At 44.6% G+C, this 27,380-nt stretch overlaps 1 protein-coding gene across 7 annotated transcripts in view; it reads left to right on the forward strand.

Moving 5' to 3' along the window:
- Positions 1–25,628, forward strand: part of JSRP1 (junctional sarcoplasmic reticulum protein 1) — a 140,255-nt gene extending 114,627 nt beyond the window's left edge. For all 7 annotated transcript variants that reach the window (XM_075864386.1, XM_075864347.1, XM_075864357.1 and 4 more), the window contains 3 exons: positions 11,657–11,814; positions 13,933–14,009; positions 24,796–25,628. In XM_075864386.1, the coding sequence (XP_075720501.1) occupies positions 11,673–11,814; positions 13,933–14,009; positions 24,796–25,440 (864 nt within the window). In that variant the 5' untranslated portion in view covers positions 11,657–11,672 and the 3' untranslated portion in view covers positions 25,441–25,628. The remainder of the gene's footprint in view (positions 1–11,656; positions 11,815–13,932; positions 14,010–24,795) is intronic.
- Positions 25,629–27,380: the final 1,752 nt, after the last annotated feature.

Below are 27,380 nucleotides of genomic sequence, written 5' to 3' on the forward strand. Positions count from 1 at the left end.
AAGCATTAGTGAGGCCTCATCTAGAATATGGAGTCCAGTTCTGGGCTCCAGTTCATAGAAAGGATGCCCTGGAGTTGGAAAAAAATACAAAGAAGAGCAACAAAGCTAATAAGGGGTATGGAGAATCTAAGTTATGAGGAAAGATTAAGAGAACGAAACTTATTTAGCCTTGAGAAAAGACGACTAAGGCTTATATAAATATATGAATGGCACATACAAAAAATATGGTGAAATCCTGTTCCATGTAAAACCCCCTCAAAAAACAAGGGGGCACTCCCTCCGTCTGGAAAAAGAAAGGTTCAACCTGCAGAGGCGACAAGCCTTCTTTACTGTGAGAACTGTGAATTTATGGAATAGCCTACCACAGGAGCTGGTCACAGCAGGGACAGTAGATGGCTTTAAAAAAGGCTTAGATAATTTCCTAGAACAAAAAAATATTGGCTCCTATGTGTAGAAATTTTTTACTTTCCCATCCCACTTCCCCTTTGCCATCCCTTGGTTGAACTTGATGGACATGTGTCTATTTTCAACCGTACAAACTATGTAACTATGTAAGATCATCTGTAAATCATTAAGATTTCGAGGCTGTCTCTTGGCAACTCGGATCTTCAGCTCCCTCCATAAGTTTTCGATGGGATTACGGTCTGGAGACTGGCTAGGCCACTCCGTGACCTTAATGTGCTTCTTTTTGAGCCACTCCTTTGTTGCCTTGGCTGTATGTTTCGGGTCATTGTCGTGCTGGAAGACCCAGCCACGAGCAATTTTTAATGTCCTGGTGGAAGGTTGTCACTCAGGATTTGACGGTACATGGCTCCATCCATTCTCCCATTGATGCGGTGAAGTAGTCCTGTGCCCTTAGCAGAGAAACACCCCCAAAACATAATGTTTCCACCTCCATGCTTGACAGTGGGGACGGTGTTCTTTGGGTCATAGGCAGCATTTCTCTTCCTCCAAACACGGCGAGTTGAGTTAATGCCAAAGAGCTCAATTTCAGCCTCATCTGACCACAGCACCTTCTCCCAATCACTCTCAGAATCATCCAGATGTTCATTTGTAAGCTTCAGACGGGCCTGTACATGTGCCTTCTTGAGCAGGGGGACCTTGCAGGCACTGCAGGATTTTAATCCATTACGGCATAATGTGTTACCAATGGTTTTATTGGTGACTGTGGTCCCAGCTGCCTTGAGATCATTAACAAGTTCCCCCCGTGTAGTTTTCGGCTGAGCTCTCACCTTCCTCAGGATCCAGGATACCCCACGAGGTGAGATTTTGCATGGAGCCCCAGATCGATGTCATTTTGTATGTCTTCCATTTTCTTACTATTGCACCAACAGTTGTCTCCTTCTCACCCAGCATCTTACTTATGGTTTTGTAGCCCATTCCAGCCTTGTGCAGGTCTATGATCTTGTCCCTGACATCCTTAGAAAGCTGTTTGGTCTTGCCCATGTTGTAGAGGTTAGAGTCAGACTGATTAATTGAGTCTGTGGACAGGAGTCTTTTATACAGGTGACCATTTAAGACAGCTGTCTTTAATGCAGGCACCAAGTTGATTTGGAGCGTGTAACTGGTCTGGAGGAGGCTGAACTCTTAATGGTTGGTAGGGGATCAAATACTTATTTCTCTGTGCACAATGCAAATAAATATATATCATTTTGACTATGTGACTTTCTGTTTTTTTTTTAAATATAATCTATCTCTCACAGGTAAAATTTAACCTAGCCTAAAAATTCTAGACTATTCATGACTTTGACAGTGGGCAAACGTACAAAATCAGCAAGGGATCAAATACTTATTTCCTTCACTGTATATGATTTGATGATAGATAGAGATAATGATAATCTTTATTTGTATGACAAAAAAAATCTGTATTTAGATAGTTCATGATAATAAAAAAACATTATCATTATCTCTATTTACTTATCTATCTATCTCATAGTATAGTTTTTAGTCTGGGACTATATGGCTTCTTTGGCCGTCGCACGGACAAAAAAAAACCACTTTGTCTGGTAGCCTACATCGCAAGTAAAATTACAATGATGCGACCACATTGACTGTCATTACTTGTGATACGGGTCATAGCGATCTTTGAAGACTTCTGTGTCGCAGCCAAAGTTGCCGTGTAGTGTCTGCCTAAAACTATACTATATATATATATATATATATATATATATATATATATATATATATATATATATATATATCTCAATATATATATCTCAATATATACACAGTCGAGTCACATTATTATGACCACCTCCTACTTTTGATGTGGGCATCACGTAGCCCATAAAGAAAGTGATGTGTCGTGGGCTGGCTTGGTGGGTATAAAAGATGTGTGATAGGCTGTCTGAACATATATCACTCATTGTTGCCATGGGTAAAAGGGGTGATTTATCAGAGCTGCAAAAAGGTATGATTATTGGCTTTTGGGCCAAGAGTGGCAGTATTTCTCAAACAGCGCAGTGTGTGAACTATTCGCGTGCTGCTGTGGTGAAAGTGTATCGTGAATGGACAAATGGCACCATTGGGAATATCCGACGTAGAAACTGCCGAGTACCACGTGCCATTGATGTGAAAGGTAAACGTCGGCTACAAAGGTGCGCGAGTGCCGAACGTCATGCTATAGTGGAGCAGCGTTCTGTGAAAATCAACCCGGGGCAACCAGACGTGTGTCTTAAACAACAGTTCAGCGAATCCTACTGCGTATGGGGCTCTGAACCAGACGGATGGTCACTTTTCCTATGCTAACAAAGGTGCATTGGATAAAAAAAGGCTTCAATTTGCACGACAGTATCGGAATTGGACCACCGATAATTGGCAAAGGGTTGCCTTCTCCGATGAGTCACGTTTTCTGCTTCATCGAACGGATGGATGTTGGCGTGTCAGGCGAGAAACATCAGAGAACAAACACCCTGCAACCATTGCTGGAAGATCACTCTACACTCACAAAACTACAGCTCCCAGCATGGCCCGAACAATGGTAAGGATATGCTGGGAGTTGCTGTTCCACAAAAAAAAGATAATACCACCCATCATCTTGCTGCAGATCATACAGTGACTACATTACTGATTAGAGGCAGAACAAACATTTATATTAAGGGACCCACCGGTGTCGATCTCCGATTCTAGTTGTTCTCTTTCTCTTTTCTTCTCCATCCGGTCCAGACCTCTATGATGACTTCTTCCGGCCACAGCCTATTTCTGCAGTTTGCCGCTGAGATGTCTTCTCACTTTTCAAACATTTCTGCACCTATAAAAGAAGACAAAATTCTCATGGTGCCAGACACTAAGCCACGAAATATAATGGCGCCATACACGGTGTCCCTAATTATAATTGCACCATACACTGTGTCCCTGATTATAATCGCACCATACACTGTCACACACACAGTGTTCCCTGTAGATAGTGTCCCACATAGAACCCCCCGTAGACAGTGCCCCACATATAGCCCCCCGTAGATAGTGCCCACATATAGCTTCCCCCGTATATAGTGCTTCACATATAGCCCTCCCCTGTATATAGTACCCCACATATAGCCCACCCCTGTAGATAGTGCCCCACATATAGCCCACCCTTGTAGATAGTGCCCACATATAGCTCCCCCTGTATATAGTGCCCCATATATAGCCCACCCCTATATATAGTGCTCCACATATAGCCCTCCCCTGTATATAGTACCCCACATATAGCCCACCCCTGTATATAGTGTCCCTCATATAGCCTACCCCTGTATATAGTGTCCCTCATATAGTCCTCCCCTGTATGTAATGCCCCACATATAGCCCACCCCTGTATATAGTGTCCCTCATATATATCCAACCCCTGTATATAGTGCCCCAAATATAGCCCACTCCTGTATATAGTGCCCCAAATATAGCTCCCTCTTTAGATAATGCCACTTACATTTTTATTAGAAAAAAACCCCAAAAAACTTTTACATACTCACCTTTATCCCGTTTCCATGCCGTCCGGTGGCAATGCAGACCTGCTCTCTTCTGAGCAGGTTTGCTGGGGCTGAACGACGAAAGGCATTGTTTGACAGGGCCGGCAAGTCAGTCTGCCCTGCCAATCAGCGTCTTTCAACAACACAAGCGACGCGATGAAGTAATCGCGCCCCTTGCGTCGTTGAAAAGCGCTGAATGGCCTGGAACGGCGCTCGGCCTTTCATCGCTTATGCAATTATAGTGCAAGCTGGTGGCTAGTTTCAGTGGAGTTGGAGTTTCAGTGGAGCCGGCGCCCCATCAGAGAGGCAGCATGCTCATGACTGCCCTGACTACCGTGTATCAGACAAAAAAAGGGGCCAGCTATATAGCAGCTCAACTTCATATATATTATTAATTTGATTCCCGTCATTTTAATTACTCTACTGCTTCCTTAATGTGACCACTGAAAAAAGCGAACTCAAAAATTACATTAGTCTCATATAGTAATCAGACTAGAAGAAAATGCTGGAGTGCCGTAAGGATAGACTGATATATGGATACATTATGGAACAAACAACCTTGTATTCCCCTTACCTTTGCTTCCCATATCTGCATAGTTAATATACAGACTTTTTTTTGTCTTTCAGGGTCTCAATGATTCAAACTATAATAATTACTGTTTTTGATGCACAGAGACACAAATGTACATGTATTAATTCTCTCTTAGTATTGATAAAGACCTATGGTGGACCTACAGTTAGTGAGTTAACAGCAGCGATCAATATGATAGAGCTGAACCCTAACTGTGTGCGTGACATCAGTGCAATATTAAGCGCATTATGCTTTCCAGTCATGTGCCTTACTCTACAGAGACAGAGCATTGTCTTGGACATGCGCATTGGGCGACGTGTAGACGCTTACACGTTGCCAAGCAACGTGTCTTAGGCCTTAATCAGACGAACGTGGGGAAACCCGGATGTGAAAAAAGGTAATTTTTCATGTCCGCGTTGCCCCATGCGAGTCCCGTTTTCACGGATCCCCATAGACTTGAGTCTACGGAGGGATCCATGAAAATGGAAGAAAATAGGACATTTTCTTTTTCTCAACGAACCCTCCACACCGTTGAAACAGCCGTGTGAACGGCCCCAATGAAATACTTGCGTCTGTGTGACGGCCATAGTTTTAACGGCCGTCACACGGACATATTCAACGTTCCTCTGAATAAGGCCTTACTCGGCTGATGTAGAGCAGTGGCTCTGACATGCGCACTAGCGGCATGCAGACGCCGAATAGACATGATAAACACGTCTTAAAGCGGCTCTGTCACCAGATTCTGAAATCCCTATCTCCTATTGCATTTGATCGGCGCTGCAATGTAGATAACAGTAACGTTTTTTTTTGTTTTTTTAACTTTCATTTTTGGCCAAGTTATGAGCTATTTTCTATATATGCAAATGAGGTTTGAAATGGACAACTGGGTGTTTTTTTTCGTTATGTCCAACTGGGCGTGTATTGTGTTTTTAACTGGGCGTGTTTACGTGTATGACGCTGACCAATCAGTGACCAGTCAGCATCATACACTCATCTCCATTGATTTACACAGCAGCGATGTGCAGCCACATAAACAGAGATTAACGTTAATCAAGTGTCCGGATAATGAATACACATGATCATCCAGCCTGGACGTCATGTGTATTCATTATCAGGACACTTCTGAATCTTTTCTGTGAGATTTGCAGCAAGGGAAACGAAATCTAGTTTATCTCCGAAATCTCGCGAGATATCGTTTCCCGTGCTAGAAATCTCAAAGAAAAGATTCAGAAGTGTCAGGATTCTGAATACACATGACGTCCAGGCTGGATTTCATGTGTATTCATTATCAGGACACTTGATTAACGTTAATCTCTGTGTATGTGGCTTCACATCGCTGCTGTGTAAATCAATGGAGATGAGTGTATGATGCTGACTGGTCACTAATTGGTCAGCGTCATACACGTAAACACGCTCAGTTGGACATAACGGAAAAAAAACGCCCAGTTGTCCTTTTTCAAACCTCATTTGCATATATATAAAATAGCTCATAACTTGGCCAAAAATGAACGTTTTTAAAAAAAAACAAAAAACGTTACGGTTATCTACATTGCAGCGCCGATCACATGCAATAGGAGATAGGGATTTCAGAATCTGGTGACAGAGCCTCTTTAAGTTTAAATCAACTTTCTGAATATTCATACAACTATTTACTTGTGATTGAGTCTTCCCGGAGGCCCAACCTTCTCTTCATCTGTAGAATTCCTTATTAAGGCTATTTAAGATTTTTACAAGCTGCACATATGTATTATTGATGATAATTGATAATATGTATCACTGTAACTTATGTATTTCTGTTATGTTTTTTGGATACACTATTTTATACATTGTAACATGTATTTTATAATGAAGATGATTATTATAATGAGACACATGGTATATATACCTCCAATGACTGTGTCTCACTACTTCACAGAGGTATCTATTTTATTTGTAAAATAATAAAGTACACTTCCACAATATGATATCAAATCAAAGCACTACATCGGTTAAACAAGCCAGTACAATCGGGAGTCACAACACATTGCTGCGATACATAGAGCAAGAGAGCCTAGCTAGGGGAAAATCCTTCTAACTTGCAATGAGGCCAGTACATTGCCGTTTTAAATATGGTGCCCTTTAATTTTGATTTTCCGGGCAGCATTGTGCTCTGTGTACACACCATCCGGCATACCTGCCAGCCCCGCCGCAATCTGTCCTTGCTCCTGGCAGGACGAGATGGTGCTGGAGCGGGACAAGGTAAGAATGTTACAATTGCAAACGATATTCAGTAACTGCCAAAGCAATAAACCACGAAAATTTATTCAGAGACAATGTCAGAATATAAATCCACTTATGTTCATGTAACCCATGTTTTTTTTCTTGAGGATCTCATAGTAGTCTTGAAATACTGCAAGAATCAATTCTGAAGATTATGCACTGTCGCTACTGAGATCCTATAAAATCAACTGCCTAGGTTTCATTCACACTACCGTAAAAATCATCCGTAATTGCGGACCACAATTACGGACGCATTCACTTCTATTGTTCACGGACACCTTCCCATTTATTTACAGGAAGGTGTCCGGGACATAGAAGTGTACTGCAAAAGATAGGACGTGTCCTATCTTTTGCTTTTTACGGTCCATGCTCCCATAGTTTGTATGGGAGCATGGGCCGAGAATGTGGGCGGCTGGCTGTGCCCGCAATCGCGGCCCATGATCACGGGCATGAACGTGTGCATGAGGCCTTCGCAAAGAATCCATCCTGTCATGACAGGAGTAAGCTACAAAAAAGTTCACATTTTATATACAAATACATGAGATTAAATAGCACTTGTGCAAGTTTTGTTTTAAAGGGATATTCCAGTCCTAACAAATTGATGGCCTATCCTCCGGTTAGGCCATCAATACCTGATCGGTAGGGGTCCGACTTCCGGCACCCCTGCTGACCAGCTGTTTCGAATGGGCCGCGACAGTCATGCTCAATTTCTTAAGACTGGAAAGCCCCTTTAATTATGGAAGTAGCAGTTCTTGGCAACAAGAAATTCTGTCAGACATGACTCGGCTCTTCTGTTCAAAGCTACATTAGCAATGTCCGGTCAGCAGAGAAGCAGGAAAGCAGTTGGTGGCAAAAACATGGCATGCACAGCTCAATAACCATAAAGAAGGCATCATTGAGCATTATACGGGTGTGCTCACACGTCTTAACAAATTACGTCTGAAATTACGGAGCTGTTTTCAGGCGAAAACAGCTCCTGAATTTCAGACGTTTTTCGCGGCGTCCATTACGGACGTATTTGGAGCTGTTTTTCAATGGAGTCAATCAAAAACTTCTCCAAAAACGTCCAAAGAAGAGACATGCACTTCTTTGACGCGGGTGTCTTTTTATGCGCCGTCTTTTGGCAGCGACGCGTAAAATTACACCTCGTCTGAACAGAACATCGTAGAACCCATTGCAAGCAATGGGCAGATGTTTGAGGGCGTAATGGAGCCATTTTTTCAGGCGTAATTCAAGGCGTAAGACAGGCCGTGTGAACATACACTAAGGCCTTATTCACACGGACGTGTCCGTTTTGCGCGCGCGCAAAAAACGCTGCGTTTTGCGCACACAAAAGGTCCGTGTGGCATCAGCATATGGTGCGTGGCTGCGTGATTTCCGCATATATGGCATCATTATGACACTCTGTTTTTATGTTTCCAAACAGAAAAGCACGAGGTGCTTTTCTGTTTTCATTCATTTATTTTACTACTGTAGCGCGCATCACGCGCGGCACCTGGAAGTGCTTCCGTGTGCCGTGCGCGATTTGCATGCACCCATTAACTTCAATGGGTGCGTGCAGCGCGAAACACGGGCAAGTATAGGACATGTCGTGAGTTTCACGCAGCGCTCATACGCTGCGTGAAAATCACTGACAGTCTGAACGGCCCCATTCATTAACATAGGTCCGTGAGACGCGCGTGAAAATCACTCACGTATAACACGTTCGTGTGAATAAGGCGTTACAGTGTAAAAAAAAGCATCATTACTAGCTTGAATGAGGAGGGATGTGTCCTATCATGCTGATGAGGAAAGACTGGAACAAAACTACCTGACCGTAATCTATATCCAAATCTGTTTATTACTGAACTAAATAATCAGTAATAAATAACTGGAGTGTTTTTAGTTAAAGCATATGTAAAATCATGTGCATTCTAGGAAGGGTTTTCTTTATACCAGACACTGTACAGTAATCTGATATAGGAAAAAAAAACGTCCCCCTGCATTATAGGAGCTCAGGTAACTGTTGAAATGATCTGTAACCAATTGTATCAAATGTTTCCAATAGTAGCAAGTAGAATTGAAAAATACAGCACTGGACTATAGGCTGAGTTCACACGGGGTGGATATGCTGCGTAAATGCACGCAGCGCATCCGCCCTGTGTGCCACAGGGAATTCTGGGTGGAAAACCGCACCAAACTGAGGTGCAGTTTTTCGCCTGGAATGTTCGCTGCGAAAAACTGAAGCACCATAGCCAGCCTTCTAGCAGGCCGGCCTCCTGGGATGACGTCTCATCCCAGGAGACCGCTACAGCTTGTGATTGGCTTCAGCGGCAGTCACATGGGATGAAGCGTCACCTGAGGAGGCCAGTCCTCTGATGTCATCCAGGCCGGCCTCCTGGTATGATGTTTCATCCCATGCGACCGCCGCTACAGCCTATGATTGACTGCAGCGGCAATCACATGAATAAAATTCCGCACCGCAGGTACATTTCTGAAAGTTTTTCCGCCCAGTATTTACGCAGCTTGTGGATGAGATTTGTTTTGTTCTCATCCACTTTGCGGCTACTGTAATTGCACGAATTCCGTTGCGGAAAATCCGCAGTATTTACGCAACGTGTGAACACACAGCCGCACTGGACATTGGGAGAGGGAAGTGTGCCAGCAAACCATGCCCCGCGTGCCGCTTGTGGCAACAGTGCCATAGGTTGTTGACCCCTGGAGTAGAGGGATAAACACAGGAATTCTTTGTACTAGTTTTTGGAATCCCACATAATGTTATATTATTGAAACAATCGCAGTGTGCAGTCTTTGGATATGTTCACACTGAGTTTTTTGCAGGCAGAAAGTTCTGCTTGGAAAAATCTGCTCTGTTGTTTTTAAGTGGTTTTGCACCACACGCTTTTTTTGTCGGGATTTTTAAGGCGGTTTTTGCAGCGTATTTTTAAGGCGGTATTCTTTACCTATATCTTTTACAGACCACGAGGGTTTTTGACGGAAAACGTGTAAAAAATCGCAGAAAAAAAAAACGTGTAAAAAAACGCGTTTATTTCCGTCTCCCATTGACTTCAATAAGGGTTTTTGAGGCAGAAAACGCCTTATATAGGGCATGTTGCTTCTTTTTCCCACGAGCGTTTTTTTTTTTTTTGCTGCTCGCGGGGAAAAAACATCTCCACCTTTCTGTAAGGCCCCATGCACACGACCGTAAAAACTCCCGTAATTACGGGCCGTAGTTACGGCCCGTAATTACGGGCCCATAGACTTCTATTGGCCACGGGTACCTCCCCGTATGCTTACGGGAAGGTGCCCGTGCCGATGAAAAAGATAGAACATGTCCTATTTCAGGCCGTAATTACGGCACGGGCAGCCCATAGAAGTCTATGGGGCTCCCGTAATTACGGGTGATTACGTGTGTGCACCCGTAAGTACGGGAGCGTTGCTAGGCGACGTCCGTAAATAGTCACTGTCCAGGGTGCTGAAAGAGTTAAACGATCGGCAGTAACTCTTTCAGCACCAGGGACAGTGGCTACCGATCACAATATAGATAAAGCTGTAAAAAAAAAAGACGTTCATACTTACCCAGAACTCCCTGCTTCTTCCTCCAGTCCGGCCTCCTGGGATGACGTTACAGCCCATGTGACTACTGCAGCCAATCACAGGCCAATCACTGGCTGCAGCGGTCACATGGACTGCCGCGTCATCCAGGGAGGTCGGACTGGATGTCAAGAGAGGGACGCGTCACCAAGACAACGGCCGGGTAAGTCTGAATTTCTTTTACTTTTATAACAGAAAGGGCTGTCTCTTCTCTCTATCCTGCACTGATAGTGAGAAGGGCTGCCAATTAGTGCAGTGCAATTTTGCAGCCAAAAACGTGCCCGTGAATACGGGTGACACCGGACTTGTATTTACGGGCACGGGTCCGTAAATACTGGTGCAATACGGGTCGAATACATGTGACCAAGGACCCGTATTTACGCCAGTATTTACGGGTGGACAAAAATACGGTCGTGTGCATGGGGCCTAAGAGCCTGAAAATAATTATTGGTTTTTCTTGACTTGCCCTTTTAAAACTACAAGGTGAAGTTGTAATCTTATGTGAGACTGAAAAAAAAGCAAAAGCTCCAGAATTATGTTTCTCCGTGCCAAAGAAACTTTTTTTGAAACTATTTAACAAGTGCTTATACACCTTGTTATTACAGTGGCCTTGAGGGAGTTTATTTTCCTTTTTATGGCACTCTAGAATTGTAGCCAAGCAAAGAGTGAAGATGTCCTTCAACTATTCTAACTTCACTATTGCTAAATAAACAGTCTACAGCCACATTGTTGGAAAATGTTGGAAATTTTATTTAAAGATAGGACATGAAAGCTGAGTCTTGTAACTGCAGTATAGTCAGTTTTATATGTCTTGCCGGATTGCAACGAGATCTGATGTCAATTTGATGCTAAAAATACCAAGGTTTAATAGACTCAGTCAGTGACTTAGCGGTGACATGTTTTTGTTAATGTAACATAAGATGGGTAGATGCTTAAAGTTCGTACAATGAATTACTGATTATGTATGATTAGAAAATCTTCAAGCATCCATTACTGCCGTGTATACCTCTTTATTTTATTAAATTATACGACTATAGTCTGCCTTTTGTAAAACGGTGTATATCCTGTTGAAGGGATTCAGCAGCTCAGATTTTGCTCATAATAATATATAGTAGCGTTTTCATAATCCGGTATTCTAGAGACTACTTAGACGTTTTAAAGCCTGCAATTTTGACCAATTTTCCCCAAATGAAACCTTTAATCCACATAATGTGATATTATAATAATTTAATAGAGTATAAGGGGAGTTTGGCCCTTTTAACAAATAAATATAGGATTGGTAAGAAATATTATCTTTTCTCTTCCTCAGCAACTAAAGTACAACAATGAAAAAGAAGCCAGAGCCCAAAAGTGTCGGTCCTGTGAGGGATGAGGAATTTAGTCCATGGAATGGAATTACTCTCAATAGATGTTTAGCGGTTGCTGCTATTGCTGCCCTTCTAAGTATGGGTTTTCAGGTGCTTCAAGGTAGGACAAGTAAAGAAATGCTTGTGATTGATGATTGTAAAGGACAGGACTTCCATGCAACTACTCAAGTAAATATAGCCAAGTGCACAAAAACATCTAATAACAAAACAAAAACCTGATGTTGAGGTTATATTATTATATTGAAGGTTTTTGTCTAATGTTCTGATAATGTTTTCTGAGAAATAAATAAATAATGAAAACTTACCGTTTTGACTGGAAGTTAAATCCGTAAATAGGTGGTCTCTTTTTGTGTGTCAATATACTAACACCTCCTAATTGAAAATTGTCCCCATTTCCAACCCTTTTGAGCTAGTGTTTTGTGTCATCAGTGACGTAAATCTGGCAAGCATACTAGAACTAATGGTTATGTTCCAATCCCATTGTGCCACGTCCTAACCATAACTTAAAATGCAGCTTCAATAGAAAGTAATTATTTTTTTCCTGCATATCCTGTGAATGTTTTCCAAGGATGCGTATTGGTCACTATATTTCAACAGCAACAAAAGTGGAATATATCCAGCCTTTCCATCCTGTGTGAAAATGCAGCTATTGGCCCATATTATTGATGGGGGAGCTTAGTAAAATTTAGGTCTGCTTTGTGGGAGTAGTCAAAACAGAAGCTAAAAAAGCAGAGTTATAATTCTGTCCTGCGTATATAGGAAAGACCGGGCCCCATAGCAAACTTTTGACTGGCCCCCCCTCCCCTGGGTGCCACACACAGCCCCCGCTTGTAGATAGTGCCCCCCGGTAGATAGTGCCATCCTTCCCCCCCCCCCCCTGTAGATAGTGCCATACAGCACCCCCTTGTAGATAGTGCCATACAGCCCCCCCTGTAGACACCACCGTACAGCACGACCTTGTAGATAGTAACCCCATCTCCCCCTTGCAGATGATACCATACATCCCGCCCCTGTAGATAGCGCCCCCCACCTCTCCCTTGTAGACAGTGTGTCACATTGGGTACAAGGACCCACTGGGCCGTACCGCCTTGACAGTATGGCAGCTGGCCAACAGGTCACCATCTATAGTTCGTATAGGTGTACCTGTGGTAGTTCAGACAGTAGCAAGACAGGCTCGGCTGGCACTAGGCAGCAGGAAAGCACCAGGTGTGGTGTAGCAGGACAGGCATGGTACTTAGCGCAGCACGACTCCAACTCAATACGGCACTTGGACCAGGATAGCACGGGATACAGGTTACATGTAGCAGGAACGGGAAACCCTGGGAACTGGAAAACCCTTAGGAGATCATTTGCAAAGACAGACTAGGGTAACGACAACAAAGCACAGGCAATGCAGAAAGGGGCTAGCCCTTCTTATAGTCCAGGGTGCTCATGGGCTAATTTGGTACTTTAACTCAGGTGCGCGCGCTGGCCCTTTAAGAGCGGGACCCGGCCGAGAGAAGCGGAAGTTAGCGCTGGCGTCTCCTGAGGAGGAGATGGGGCCAGCGCTCACAGAGCCGTGGCTGCGGCCGTCAGGAGGTGAGTGAGCCTGACGGCCCGTGGCCATGCGATACTGGCCCCCCGCCCTGTAGATGGTGCCACCCACCTCCCTCTTGTAGATAGTGCCATACAGTTTTCCCCCTGTAGATAGCGCCCCCACCTGTCCCTTGTAGATAGCAGTCCCCCCTTGTAGGTAGTGCCATACAGCCCCCCCCAAACAAAAACTTTATACTCCCCTAGGCCCCGTTCCCGTGACGAACTTGGCTGTTACAAAGAATCAATGACGTCGGGATCCTTGCGTATGCCAGTGATCCAGTGACGTCCTCAAACCGGCCTGTGCAGGGATCCTGTCCCTGCGCCTTATAGGCTGCAGGCCGAACGTGGTCTGTAGCCTAGTAAATGGCAGAACAGGGAGCTATCTCCCTGCTCTTCCCATAGTGTTTAATAGTGTCTGCGCCCTAAGAACGCAGATAGTATTGAATATGGAATCGCTACAGCTGTAGCAGCCGTAGCCGCTGTTAGCAGCGCCAATGGGCATGGGGGAGCCCGTGCCGGCTGGCGGCACAGGCCCCCTCATGCCGCGGGCCCTGTAGCAACCGCTATGGCTGCAATACAGCGGTAGTTACACCACTGTCCCTTGTAAAACAGAGTTAATTGAGACTTATGATTTACTCCTCAGATGCTGTTGATACAGATGATGACTTAACAGATGTAGAAGCTGAAGCCTGGACTCCACCTGATCAAAGTGATGAGCTGGTAAGAACCTAGTCAAGATAATAAATGGACACTAAAAAAAATAAACAATAGGATGGGTCCCCTGGCAGATTGGGGGAGTGGTTCGTTAGCGGACAGCAGAGGGAGCACATGCCCTGTGTAGCTGGGCTGGAAGTGGGGGATCTGCTTGGTCTGATCTGTTAGATGGTCTGTGGGTTCTCTTGCTCTGTTACATATTTTATCCTCTCTCTGATGCGGAGTGTGAATACCAGTTCTTTGTGATGTATAGTGGTTCGGATGCCGAGTGTCGTGGTGCCCACTGTCCTGAATGCAATCAGTAATGCTTATTTTGTATTGATCTGTGTTCCTGATATCCATGTATTTTGTCTATAATATTATATTTTCTGCTGGAACAGAAGACTGCGGTGCATTGTGTTCGGAAGTATTATATGCATAATACCTTTTTTTTTGTTCTTATTTTTGTTTTCTATTGCTATATATGTATGATGCATGCGTATATTTTCTGTTTTGATGTATAAAATTTCTGATGAAAATATAAATAAAAGAATAAACAATAATGCTAGCAATACTTAGGCCTCATGCACACGACCGTAGCCGTGTGCACGGCCGTGATTTTCGGGTCGGCCGGCTGCGGATTGTCAGCCGCGAGCCGCCCGCAAATCACGGGCAATGCACATGGCCGCGACCATTATTTTCAATGAGCCCGGACCGCAGAACACGGCCGTAATAAGACAGGTCCGTTCTTTCTGCGGTGTGAATTAGGCCGTAGTTATCCCTGGACATAGGCAATAAGTAGGACAAAATACCTAGACGCGTGTTTCACTGTCCTATCCGCTTCGTCAGCGGGCCTCCTGACATAGCTGGTAGGACAGTGAATTACGTGCAGACATTGGTTTGACCTTAAGGAGGTGTTCACGTGTTTTACAGTGTCTGGGCAGTGTTATTTTGGCCCTTGTTTCTCTTTTATCCGATTATTTATATGTATTGTATAACATCATATGGTCCAATTAATATACTTGAATATCTATAAGGGTGTGTAGAAAATCCACCATCCAACAGCACCAGTGTAACTTATGGGTGGGTGCACGCTTCAGGAACCCGATCAAGAGTCACAGGTTTTCCCATATATATCCAAGAATAGGCAGCACTCCAATTCAAAGCCTTCGTGCAACGTTTCGGCTCTATTGCAGGAGCCTTTTTCAAGCATACTGTTCGTGTATAAAACAATGGTCTATATGGGGACTGCACAAATAGTCCCATTAGTATGTTAATACAAAGGAGTAAAAACAACAACATTGTCATCAAATGACAATACACAGTTTTAGGTCCAGAATAATTTGGACAGTGACACAATCTTCATGATTTGGGCTATGCATGCCACCACATTGGATTTTAAATGAAACAACTGAGACGTTGGGTTGCTTTCGCAGTATGTTTTGGGTCATTGTCCATCTGTACTGTGAAGCGACGTCCAATCAACCTTGCTGCATTTGGTTGAATCTGAGCAGAAAGTATATCCCTGAACACTTCAGAATTCATCCGGCTGCTTCTGTCTTCAGTCACATCATCAATAAACCCTAGTGACCCATTGCCTTTGGCAGCCATGCATGCCCATGCCATCACACTGCTTCCACCATGTTTTACAGAGTATGTGGTGTGCTTTGGATCATGAGCCGTTCCAAGCCTTCTCCATACTTTCGTCCTCCCATCATTCTAGTACAGGTTGATCTTGGTTTCATCTGTCCAATGAATGCTGTTCCAGAACTGGGCTGGCTTCTTTTTTTTTTTTTTTATTCTTTATTTTCGTGGCCAACAGCCACATATTTACAGAATACAAGATACATCAAGTACATATGGGAAGGTATAACAACTTACAGAAATAAAGATGTATGAATTTGAACCTCATTCTGTAAACCTTCCACGAGGTAGCCTTATATGACATCTCTAGATTATACACATGAACTTCCCCACTATGCATAAGAGAAACAGACCTAGGCAAAAGTAAAAGAAGGGAATAGAAGAGCAAGAAGGGGAGGGAGGAATAGCCACTCCCACCGAGGAGACCCCCGCCACTCCCGACCAAGATCCCACAAGCTATCCAACAGTGTCCACACTTCCAAGAATGTCTGTGTAGAAGTCAGTGTCCTGAAACACGATCCAAGGAGCCCACGTGCGGCAGAACCTAGCGTGAGTGTCGTGAATGGAGGAAGTCAGGTCCTCCATATGCATAAGGTCATTGACCTTCGAAACCCAGAGGGACAATGTCGGAGGAGAAGATTTCTTCCAGCGTAAGGGAATACAGTGTCGTGCAGCCATCACTAGAAAGTGAAGAAGAGAGCGTTTGTAGGTGTTAGCTGGAATGTCACAGTGATGGAGGAGGAAGAAGGCCACGTCCATGTCACAGGTGGTGTCAGTTACTTTGAAGATCACACTCTTGACCCCGTCCCAAAATTCTGCTAGTAGTGGGCAAGACCAGAAAGTGTGGAGAAGGGTACCATTATCCATACCGCATCTCCAACAAAGAGGTGAGACGATCGGGAAGATGCGATGGAGACGGACCGGGGTCCTATACCATCGTGAAAGCAGTTTGAAGCTAGCTTCCTGATATCGTGAGCTAATTGAGGTTTTATGAGCTAGGGTAAGAATTCGGGAACATTGACTTGTGGTAAATATGATCCCCAGATCAACCTCCCATTCAGAAATGTATCCAGGCGTCGGTAAGTCCGGCGGGTTCAGCAGGAGACGGTAAATCGTGGACAGAGTATGGCGAGCCGGACCATCGCCGACACATACCGCTTCCAGCTGAGATCTAGGGGTATAGAATAGGGCCAGGGAAGGCAATGAAGAGTAGAAGTGGCGGAGTTGAAATATACGCCAGAAACCCAAGGGAGGGAGGTCAGACATCCGTGTCAACTCCGCGAGAGAGAGCCACTCTGAATTCTTCAGGAAGTGTTCTGCCCTAAATACCCCTGCCGACGACCAGGACTTGAACACCGGATCAGTCAATCCAGAGGGAAAGGAGGGATTTCCCAGGATCGGGGTCATGGGAGAGTAAAGAGGGAGGAGATTCGATCGGACTGTAGGAAGAGCACAACAACGGAGCGTAGGGCCGATCGTGGGATGGTGGTGAAGGGATGTGAGAAGTCCCCGTTTCAACCACGGGATCGTCTCTATAGGAATCTCCGAAAAGCCTTGCTCCAGACCTATCCAGGCCTTAAAGGAGGCATGCCTGCACCAATCCACCACTCGAGACAGATGGGCTGAAATGTAGTACGAGCGGATGTCAGGGAGTGCCAGTCCCCCCGTCTCCCGGGAGTGGCACAGAAGCGCACGACTGAGACATGGATGTTTGCCATTCCACACAAAGGACTTTTGAATGGTGTGAATCGCTTTGAAAAATGAAGGGGGGACTGCTATAGGAAGGGCTTGGAAGAGGTATAGTAGACGGGGTAGAATATTCATCTTAAAAATCGTGCAGCGTCCCATCCACGTAAATGTGCCCCCCGACCATCTGGCACAATCTGCTTTCACTTCAGCGAGGAACCCTGGGAAGTTTAAGTTATAGAGCTCCTTCAGGTCCGCCGGGATGCGCACGCCCAGGTACTTAAGGGCCACCGGGTTCCATTTGAAACTAAAAGATTGCTCTAGTGTAGACAGCAGGGTGGGGGGAAGGGAGACATTCATGGCCTCGGATTTGGAAAAATGTATTTTAATATTAGAGAGGCTGGAAAAGCGACGAAACTCCTGCATCAGATTCGGGAGGGAGACGGAAGGGTTAGTAAGAAAGAATAACAGGTCGTCTGCGTACGCTGCTACTTTAGCAACCCGGGCTCCCTTTCCTATTCCCATAATGTCCTGATTTGCACGAACATGTCTTAGGAATGGTTCCAAAGTAAGGATAAGAATCAAAGGGGATAAGGGGCAGCCCTGGCGGGTCCCATTATGGATTGTAAAATCATCTGAAAGAATACCATTCACACGAACCCTGGCAGATGGGCAGGAGTACAATGACCTTATCCAACCCATCATTTGAGGACCCAGTCCGAGTCGGAGAAGTGTTTCCTCCATGTACGTCCAATTGACTCTGTCAAATGCTTTTTCAGCATCAGTGGACAGAAGCATAAGTGGTACACGGGACAATTTGGACTTGTGTATGAGATTGATCGCCTTTGTAGTGTTGTCTCGGGCCTCTCGTCTCAACATGAACCCCGCCTGGTCAAGATGAATTACCTCACCAAGCAAGGGGGCCAACCACATTGCCAAAATCTTGGCGAAGAGTTTAACATCTGCGTTAAGCAGTGAGATTGGCCTGTAGCTGGAGCACTGAGAGGGTTCTTTCCCCGGTTTGGGAATCACTGCTATATGGGCCCTGAGCGCGTCTGGTGGAACGCGTGCGGAGGATAATAGAGAATTCAAGGATGACAGCAGATGCGGACCAAGGCAGGAGATACATTTTTTATAGTAGGGTAACGTGAAACCGTCAGGCCCCGGGGCCTTACCAGCGGCGGAGTTTTTAAGCGCATCAGTTAGTTCGGTCATGGTAATCGGTTCTTCCAAGGCAGAGAGTACCTCCTCTGCCAAGGGCGGCAATCCCGAGTCCGCAATATAGGATTGGATATGTGCTCGGAAGTCGTTTAACACCGTGGCCGGATTGGTGGAGTCGGCGTTGTAAAGAGAAGCGTAGAAATCGCGGAACTGTGCAGCTATGTCCAGAGGCAGGTTGGCTCGTGTGCTGGGGGAGGATGTAATAAAGGGAACATAAGTGCGCGCTTGTTGGATTCGCAGAGCACTAGCAAGCGATCTGCTGCATTTGTAACCATACTCGTAAAAATGGCGCTTACATTTAGAGAGTGTGGCTTTAGCTTTGGATAATAATATGGTACGTAATTCATCCCGTTTCTGAATTAACGCATTTCGACATTCTACCTCATGGGAACGTTTGTGCGTAATTTCTAGGGCCTTGATCTCTGACAGTAGCCGAACGATATTCCCGGCACGCTCTTTTTTTCAATCGGGCTCCGTGTTTGATAAGAGTGCCGCGAACTACACACTTATGTGCCTCCCATAGCACCCTTGGGTTCGTGTCGGCGGATGTGTTTGTGGTAAAATAGTTATCAAGCGTACGTTGTACATCCGATTAGACGAGGGAGTCATTAAGAAGCGAGGGATTAAGTTTTCATTGAGATTGGAATATTAACGGAGTTTGCAATGACATAGATACCGTGACAAGGGCATGGTCTGAGAAGGAGATAGAGTCAATGTCGGCCGCCTGTAACGTTGGAAGAGCGCGATGCTTGATAAATATCAGATCGAGTCTGGAGTAAATGTCGTGTATGGAGGAGTAAAAGGAAAAGTCCCTGTCTGCTGGATGTAAAAGACGCCACGTATCTACAAAGTTATGGTCGTGGAGGGCTCGTTTAATGCAACGTAGTTGGGAGTGGGGGATTGATGATGAACCCGATGAAACATCCATGGTCGTTTCCAATGCCACATTGAAGTCACCGCCTAGAACAATGGTACCCTCTCCAAACTCCTCCAGTGTATCTAAAAAAACAATCAGTGCTGAACCCTGACACATATTAGGCAAATAGAAGGAAGCGAAGGTATAGATCTGCGAGTCAATGCTACCCTTGACCAAAAGCATTCGCCCCATCCCATCACTGCGAGAGTCCAGAAATTCCCATGGAATAGAGCGGGAAAGAAGGATACTTGTCCCCCTGGATTTCGAGTCGGGAGAAAAACTATGATAAGCGTATGGAAACCATAAGTTGGATAACTTAAAGGGTTTCTGTTCACTCAAGTGCGTTTCCTGCAGGAAAGCTACGTGTAGTTGTCTGCCTTTCAGCATGTTAAGCAGGATGGATCGCTTCCCGGGACTATGTAAGCCCTTGACATTCAATGAGCCTATCCGTAGGTCTGTCTGGGAGTGACGGGCCATGTTCCCGGCAGGAGTAGGTATAAGGTAAAGAAGGGAGGACGAGAAAGGTAGAAGTGGGAAATCAGGTAGAAGAAAAAGAAAATATACAGAAAAGGCGGCCCAGAGGCCAATTCCCACGTGGCAAGAAGACCTGTGGAGAAAAAGTTAGCGACAAACGGAAACAAGGAAAACCAAAGAGAAGGGGGGGGGCGCCCGTGCAGTGAGCAGCATATCAAATGAAAAATATAACTTTCGTCCAGTGTCCACCAGGAGGTGAGCAAAGGAGGCCAGGACACCTTATATAACCAGGCCCAAACCATCAAGGCCCATCAAACATTAGTATCCCTTTTCCTGAGAGCTTTAAGAGCGGGACATGGAGAGACACCAGGGCAAGGTTATTGGAAGAGAACGAGCTCAGGATATCATCCAAGCCATTTTAGAAGGCAGGCCAGCAACCAGCAGCCCACGACCGGCATTACAATGACCTGTCATTGCCTCCTGCCACCCGGTACAATAACCCTGCCCGGATACTCTACAATGTGCAACTACCCGCCAAGTCACCTGTAGAAAATAAAAGGAGGGGAGGGGAAAGAAAAGGGATGGAAGGGAGGAAGGAGTGTGAGAGGTAAGTATGAAGGGAGAGCAGACAGAAATATCCGATACCCGCCAGAAGATGAGCAGGGGATACCGCAGTACATATAGTCGGTCACTTGCGAACATAATGTTACAATCCCTATAAACCCCCGCCTTGAAAACATTAAAATATGTATATGGAGTATATAGAGAAGGCTAAGACAAGTGGTATCATCCCGGACAGGTAGACTACCCATTGGTGGGTATGCAAGACAATAGCCCATATAAAAACACTACAATAAATGGGAGTAGCCCAGTAACGAATGTTACACTGCTCCTATAACATATAATATAATAGGACCCTAGGCAAAAATACTGACGCATTAACATAGTGATAAGCCCACGACCCCCTGGTCGATCGCCTGTGTGAACATGACAGGCAAAGGGCTCTAAAAGATGGGGAGGGGGGGGGGCATACATATGTTGGGGGTGTAGGAAAGGGGGGGAAGCTGGGCACGAAGGATGGGAGCAATATAAAAGACAGGGTATATCTACTGTTCTGTGAGTAGCGTAAGATCGGGCGTATCAACCCTCTTCCAGGAAAGTCTCATCGATCAGGGGAGGAGAAAAACGTAGCGGGCTGCTCCAGAGGGCCCGCTTGTGAGGAAACTCTTCAGGAGGGCGTAGGAAGAACCTGTAAACCAAAAAAAAATAGGCAAAAAGGACTACTGGGCGCTATAGGAAGCCCAGGGACCGTAAGGATAACAACTCGTGGATCCGGAGACCGGCTCAGGCCTCAAGAGGCATACGTAGCGAGAGGTCTGGCTGAGATCCTATTGATTCCTGTAACGAGGGTCTGTTGAAAGGCTGGCTTGGGCGCCGGTTGCGCCGGCGTTGAGGAGGTTCAGACCGATCCAGTGCCAGCCAGTCCGGGACCAGGAACGGATCAATTTGCAAGAACCAAAATAAGGCCTCTAAATCCGAGGAATGACGCAGGATGAAGGAGGTAGCATCTCTTCTGACGACCACGTGAAATGGATGCCCCCATCTATAAGTGGCTCCAGCCGCTTTGATCTTTTCTAGCAGCGGGTGCAGTAGACGTCTCATATAAAGCGTCCGCGGCGAAACATCTGGATAGACCGTGACCCTGCCTCCATCAACCGAAATCGGACCATGTGACCATGCTCCTCTGACAATCAAGTCCTTGTCCGAGTAGTAGTGCAAACGACACAGGACATCCCGCGGGTTTGAAGGGTCATTCGGACCGGGCCTAGAGACTCTGTGCACACGGTCCAATAAGAATGTAGCTTCCAGGGGTCTGTTGGTGACTTTATTAAAGATGGCGGTGATTCTATTAGGGAAGTCGTCTCTGGGACCTAAATCCGGGAGGCCCTTCAGTCGAATATTATTTCTGCGGCCTCTGTTTTCTTGATCATCCAGTTGAAGTGCAAGGGATTGCATATGTGTTCTATTAGCAATGGCCGCCTGCTCCAGAACAAGCACTCTGCTATCAATAGCGGAAACCGCACTGTCGGTGGAAGTAATCCTGGTGTCCACCCTGTCTACCTCATGTCTTAGGTCCGCGATATCTTGTTGGTGGGATTGCTCAATTCTGGTCACCAGGGAATCTAAGTCCTGTCTAGTAGAGAGAGCTTGTATTAGTTCCCTAAGTAAGTGTAAGTCTGCATGCAGGGCAGGCTGCAGGGGGATGCCATCAGAGCTTCTAGGCATGGGGACTGTGACTGACGGCAGGGCAGACAGGTGGATGGAATGGGATACTGTCGGTACCTCATCACTGCTGGTCCCAGGACATGAAGCAGGCATCAGTGGATCGTCCAGCTGCCCCTGCATGCTGGGTGCCATAGCCGCGTTCAGGCGATCCTCCTCTCTCCACGTGGCTGCTGGCTGTGCAGCGGCCGCCATGACACCCAGGACCCCGGGAGCGGCTTGCGGCGCTGATAGGAAGCGGTCCATGCTGACACTCCGTGTCTGCGATCGGGGTAAGGAGCGGGAGGGTATAGCGCTTTGACCCCCTACGCTTTCCGGGCATCTCCCGGTACTTAGGACGGGCTTAGGCTGTGGTCTGCGGCTCTGCTGCATGGAGCTCCCCCGAATCGCGTGTTCACTCCGCCATGGCTAAGCCCCGCCCCCGGGCTGGCTTCTTTACATGTTGTTTGGCAAAGTCTAATCTGGCCTTTCTATTTTTGAGGCTGATTAATGGTTTGCACCTTGTGGTGAACCCTCTGTATTTGCACTCATGAAGTTTTCTCTTTATGGTAGACTTAGATACGGATACACTTACTTCCAGGAGAGTGTTCTTCACTTGGGTAGATGTTGTGAAGGAGTTTTTCTTCACATGTAAAGGATTCTGCGATCATCCACCATTGTTCTCTTCCATGGACGTCCAGACCTTTTGGAGTTCACGAGATCACCAGTGCACTCTTTTTGTTCAAGAATGTACCAAACTGTTGATTTTGCCACTCCTAACATTTGTGCTATCTCTCTGGATTTCTTAATTTTCTTCAGCCTAACGATGGTCTGTTTCACTTGCATTGAGAGCTCCTTTGACCTCATGTTGTGGGTTCACAGCAACAGCTTCCAAATGCAAATACCACACCTGGAATCAACTCCAGACCTTTTACCTGATTAATTGATGATGGATTAACGAGGGAATAGACCATGTAATCCATTGTCATGAAGTACTATGGATCCCTGTTCCAGTGTCAATTGGTTCCGGCATCCTGGAATTTCAATTGAGCATGTCTGAGAGTTTACAGGTGCTTAATTTCCCTTCATTATGAAGACGGGTATGTTTTTACATCTACTGCACATGTCCGCGCATGCGCATTGGCCATCCGAAGTCGCCGGCGGCCATGTTACTAAAGGTAATTACCATAGACTAGTGAAGGAAGCACTGCACTAGTGTGTAGCCTCATTTTTTACTATTTTAGTCTGTGTAGTTTAGAGGTGCCCTATTTAGATTGAGGATTCATCTATAGACTCTATATAGTATGGTGACAGACTGGCTTTAATGGAATATAGTGCTTAGCATTTCATGGTAGAAAGTTTCTAGCAGGAGATGCAATCTGCAACATTATTAGAGGTACCATTTCATAAATGGAATCGCAGGTTTATTGGGGGGGGGGGGTGTTGAGTGGAAAGCTAAGATTAATTTATTATAAACTTAGCAGAATAAATCTTTAGGAAGCCTTCCCAATATGCATGTGTGCAGTAATGTGGCAGTATTCTGTTATGCCCTTGAACGGATGAGACAACACTCACATCGCCAATGTAATTTTAGAATTGGCAACGGCTCTCCATATTGACCTACATACACTCTGACATACCCTACTAAATGAGCTTCCCAGACATTATACAAGATAATCCCCTTTTATAACAAGTATACTGACATATAATGACACGTATGAAAACTCTTTAATCTGCGTCTAGGCTACTAGGGAAAAGCTATTCAGTTAAATATATTTAACACCTTGACGACGCATGATGAGTATACTCGTCCTGTTGATGGAACGGGCACTACTAGTGTGCACGTGCGATCAGGATTTGGGCAATGGCTGTAAGATACATCCGCAGCCCGGCTCTAACAGTGGAGTTTAGAGGAACCTCTGATCTCTGCCATTTAACCATTTGAATGCTGTGATCAACACTAAACACGGCATTCAAAGGGAGAGAATGATCGCATCCATTGAAGGACATCTGGTCTGTCTGACAATACTTCCTGTTAATAGGGCATACTTAGGTATTCCGTAATAACTGCCTGTGTACTATTATTACACAGGCTAATGTACTGGTATATATAGAAATATTCCAGTACATTATAGTTAAATTATACAAATTTAAAACAAAAAAGTATAATGAATTTAAAAAAACCTCGAGACTTTATTTAGTATAGTCATGACTGTAGCAACCTGTACAATACATTTAGCATTATTTATGATTGGTGTATACTGTAAAAACAAAAAAAAAAACTATAACAGAATTTCTTTTTTCTGCATGTTTGCCAAAATAAAATTTAATTTAGAATTATTTGCTTATGTGTATGTGCCTAAAAATTGTACCTCCATAAAGTACAACTCATTCCGCAAGTACCAAGTCTACAACAGTTTTGTTGAGCAAAAAATAAAAAAGATATGACTGCTGGAATTCAAAGAGGGAAAAATAAAAATTGCCTCTGTCCTCATTATTATTTCTTACTTTGTGCTGGTTCCTTTTTTTAAATATGCTTTTCCCTTTGATGTAATTAATGTGAAATAAATTCAAATATGTCTAATATTTAACAATTTTTTTTCTGTGCAGCCAGAACCATGGTTTTTTGAAGCTTGGTTTGGTTCATCTAAACCAGAATTGCCTCTTGCTGAACCACCAGAATCACAGGACATCGAGGAATCAGACCTTTCAATAGTAGAAGAAGCAGAATCACCCGCAGTTGAAGAACAGGAACTAAACAGCGCAGAAGATGATGATGAAGAAGATGAGTCGATCAACACTGAGGAAGATTTGAAAACAGAAGAACCACTACGCTATGAGAAAACAGAGGCAAGAAAAGACAGCCAAAAGCCAACTGAACAATGGGGGTTAAAAGCCAAAAGCAAATACATGGAAGCCAAAGTTGGCAAAATACGAATAGCAACTGAGGATGGATCTCAAAGAAGGGATGTATTTCCATTTCATAAGAAACACAAGGAACCAAACAAGTCCTTGGCAGATGGAAAAGAAAAGTCATATAAAGAAAAAAGTTATCAGAAAAAATATGATGAAAAAAAACATGACCACTCAAAGAAACAGGATTTTGGAAAGTCACACAGAAAGGAAAAAGAGAAACAAAATAAATACTTCAAACCAGACCAGGGAAGAAGAGAGGATAAGGAGAACAAGGGATATAAGCAGTATCACCAGGAAAAGGACCACAAGAGGAAGCAAGATGCACGGCATTATGGTTAAAGCTTTTTGACGTAGCAACATCTTTGTTCTGTGACTGATGGGCAGTACCTTGGGTACATTTAAATGTAGGTTTATCTAGTGGCTAAAATGCAGTGATGTCAAGTAGAAACGTTTTGGAGGTCCACCAATTGATTCAGAATGTAGTTAACACTCAAATAGAATATAGTAATTTATATATATATATATATATATATGTGTGTGTATGTATATATATATATATATATATATATATATATATATACATATACTTTTTTTAATTTATTTTTATTTAAGTATGAAACTTTGTGAGCCAACACTAATTTAGACTTTATAGAAAATCAATAAATTATCTAATAAAAATAAAAACCTTTTGGATTCTAGGCCTTTAATTTCAATAAAAACAATCACAGTATGTGATAACACATGTTCCTGTCACGTTGGGTGCGTGAACCCATTGCCTTGACTGTATAGCAGCTGGCCAACAGAATACCAAGTCAAAGTCTATAGTTCGGATAGGTGTACCTGTGGTAACTTCGGACAGTAGTGCAGATAGGCTCGGATGGGACCTTGGTAGCAGGCAGACACCAGGCGTGGTGTAACCAGGAAGGCGTAGTACACAGCACAACACGACTCTAAATGGCACTTGGACCAAGATAGCACGGGATATAGGAATTCCAGTCCAGAACTGGGGCATGTAGTCGGAGCCAGGGCAAGCCCAGCAGCACAGGGTTGACAGCCTAGGACAGGACAAAAAACTAGATGAGCTCGGAATGAAGGGCTCCCACTTGGAGTGGTTTGGTCACAGCTACAATCTGGTCTGGCAGAGGTAGTCCATTCACCAAGGCAACAATCAAAGGCCTCTCCAGGTGGGTTGTGAGCAACTGGAGAAGATCCACCAGGTCTCTCTGAATGAAGTTAGCTGCGGAACCAGAGTCCAGATAGGCAGAGACCCGTTGCGTTTTTTCGCCAGACACTATGGTCACGGGGATGAACAATTTTTTTTTTTTAAAGGTTTTCTTTTATTAACTTTTTTCATAGTACAAAATAACAATCAAAAACAGACAGAGCATACTGACCAACCAAATCTAGTTGGCAACAACAATCACCGCAAAATATGTGACATTCACATTGCAAAAGCCAGCATTTAAACAAAAAGGATCCGATAAGGATAGTCATATTTCGCAATTAAAACAGGATCATAAGGTGACCGTTAATATTGCCCAGAACAAACCAGATAAATATCCAGTCACACACCAATCACGCAATCGCTCCACTATGCTCTCAGTTCTCCCTCTCCAGCCTGTTAGACAGCAGTGTCCGAGATCTCCAACCACCTAGCCCATATCTTCCCAAATTTGTCAGGGCATCTCCTGCTAAGGTATAACTTCTGATACATGGGTACATATTTATTTACCAATTGCAGCCAATGTTCTAGACTAGGATACTCCGTGGCTTTCCATGCCATAATCAGAATCTTCCTAGCACAAAACAAAGCAAATCGAAAGAATATTTTGTCATAAAGGCCTTGTACTATAGCATTCATAATGCCCAAGAGGCACATGTGAGGGGAGAGAATCCGTGGAAACTCAAATTTTTCATGAAGAAACTCCACAACCCTAGACCAGAATGACGAAATCCTAGGACAAGACCATACACAGTGGAGATATGTTCCAATATCCGACCGACATCTAAAACAGCTATCCGACCTGGATGCCCCAATTCTCTTAAGTCTAACCGGAGTGTAATAGATCCTGTGTAAGAACCGTGACTGTATTAAAAAATCTCACGCACTGATAACCGAGTCAAAGAATGAGAGCTCCACCTCCCTCCATTCCTCCGACAAATCAGTGATATCTTTCTTCCACCCCAGGAACGCCCTGTCAAAGAGTCGTTTCACAGATAACAACAACAAGACATAGGTTTGAGTAAGAGTTTTAGGGAGGTCTGGGGTGCCAAGCAAG

Source organism: Rhinoderma darwinii, chromosome 1, assembly GCF_050947455.1.
Source record: "Rhinoderma darwinii isolate aRhiDar2 chromosome 1, aRhiDar2.hap1, whole genome shotgun sequence".
In the NCBI taxonomy this organism is placed as follows: Eukaryota; Metazoa; Chordata; class Amphibia; order Anura; family Rhinodermatidae; genus Rhinoderma; species Rhinoderma darwinii.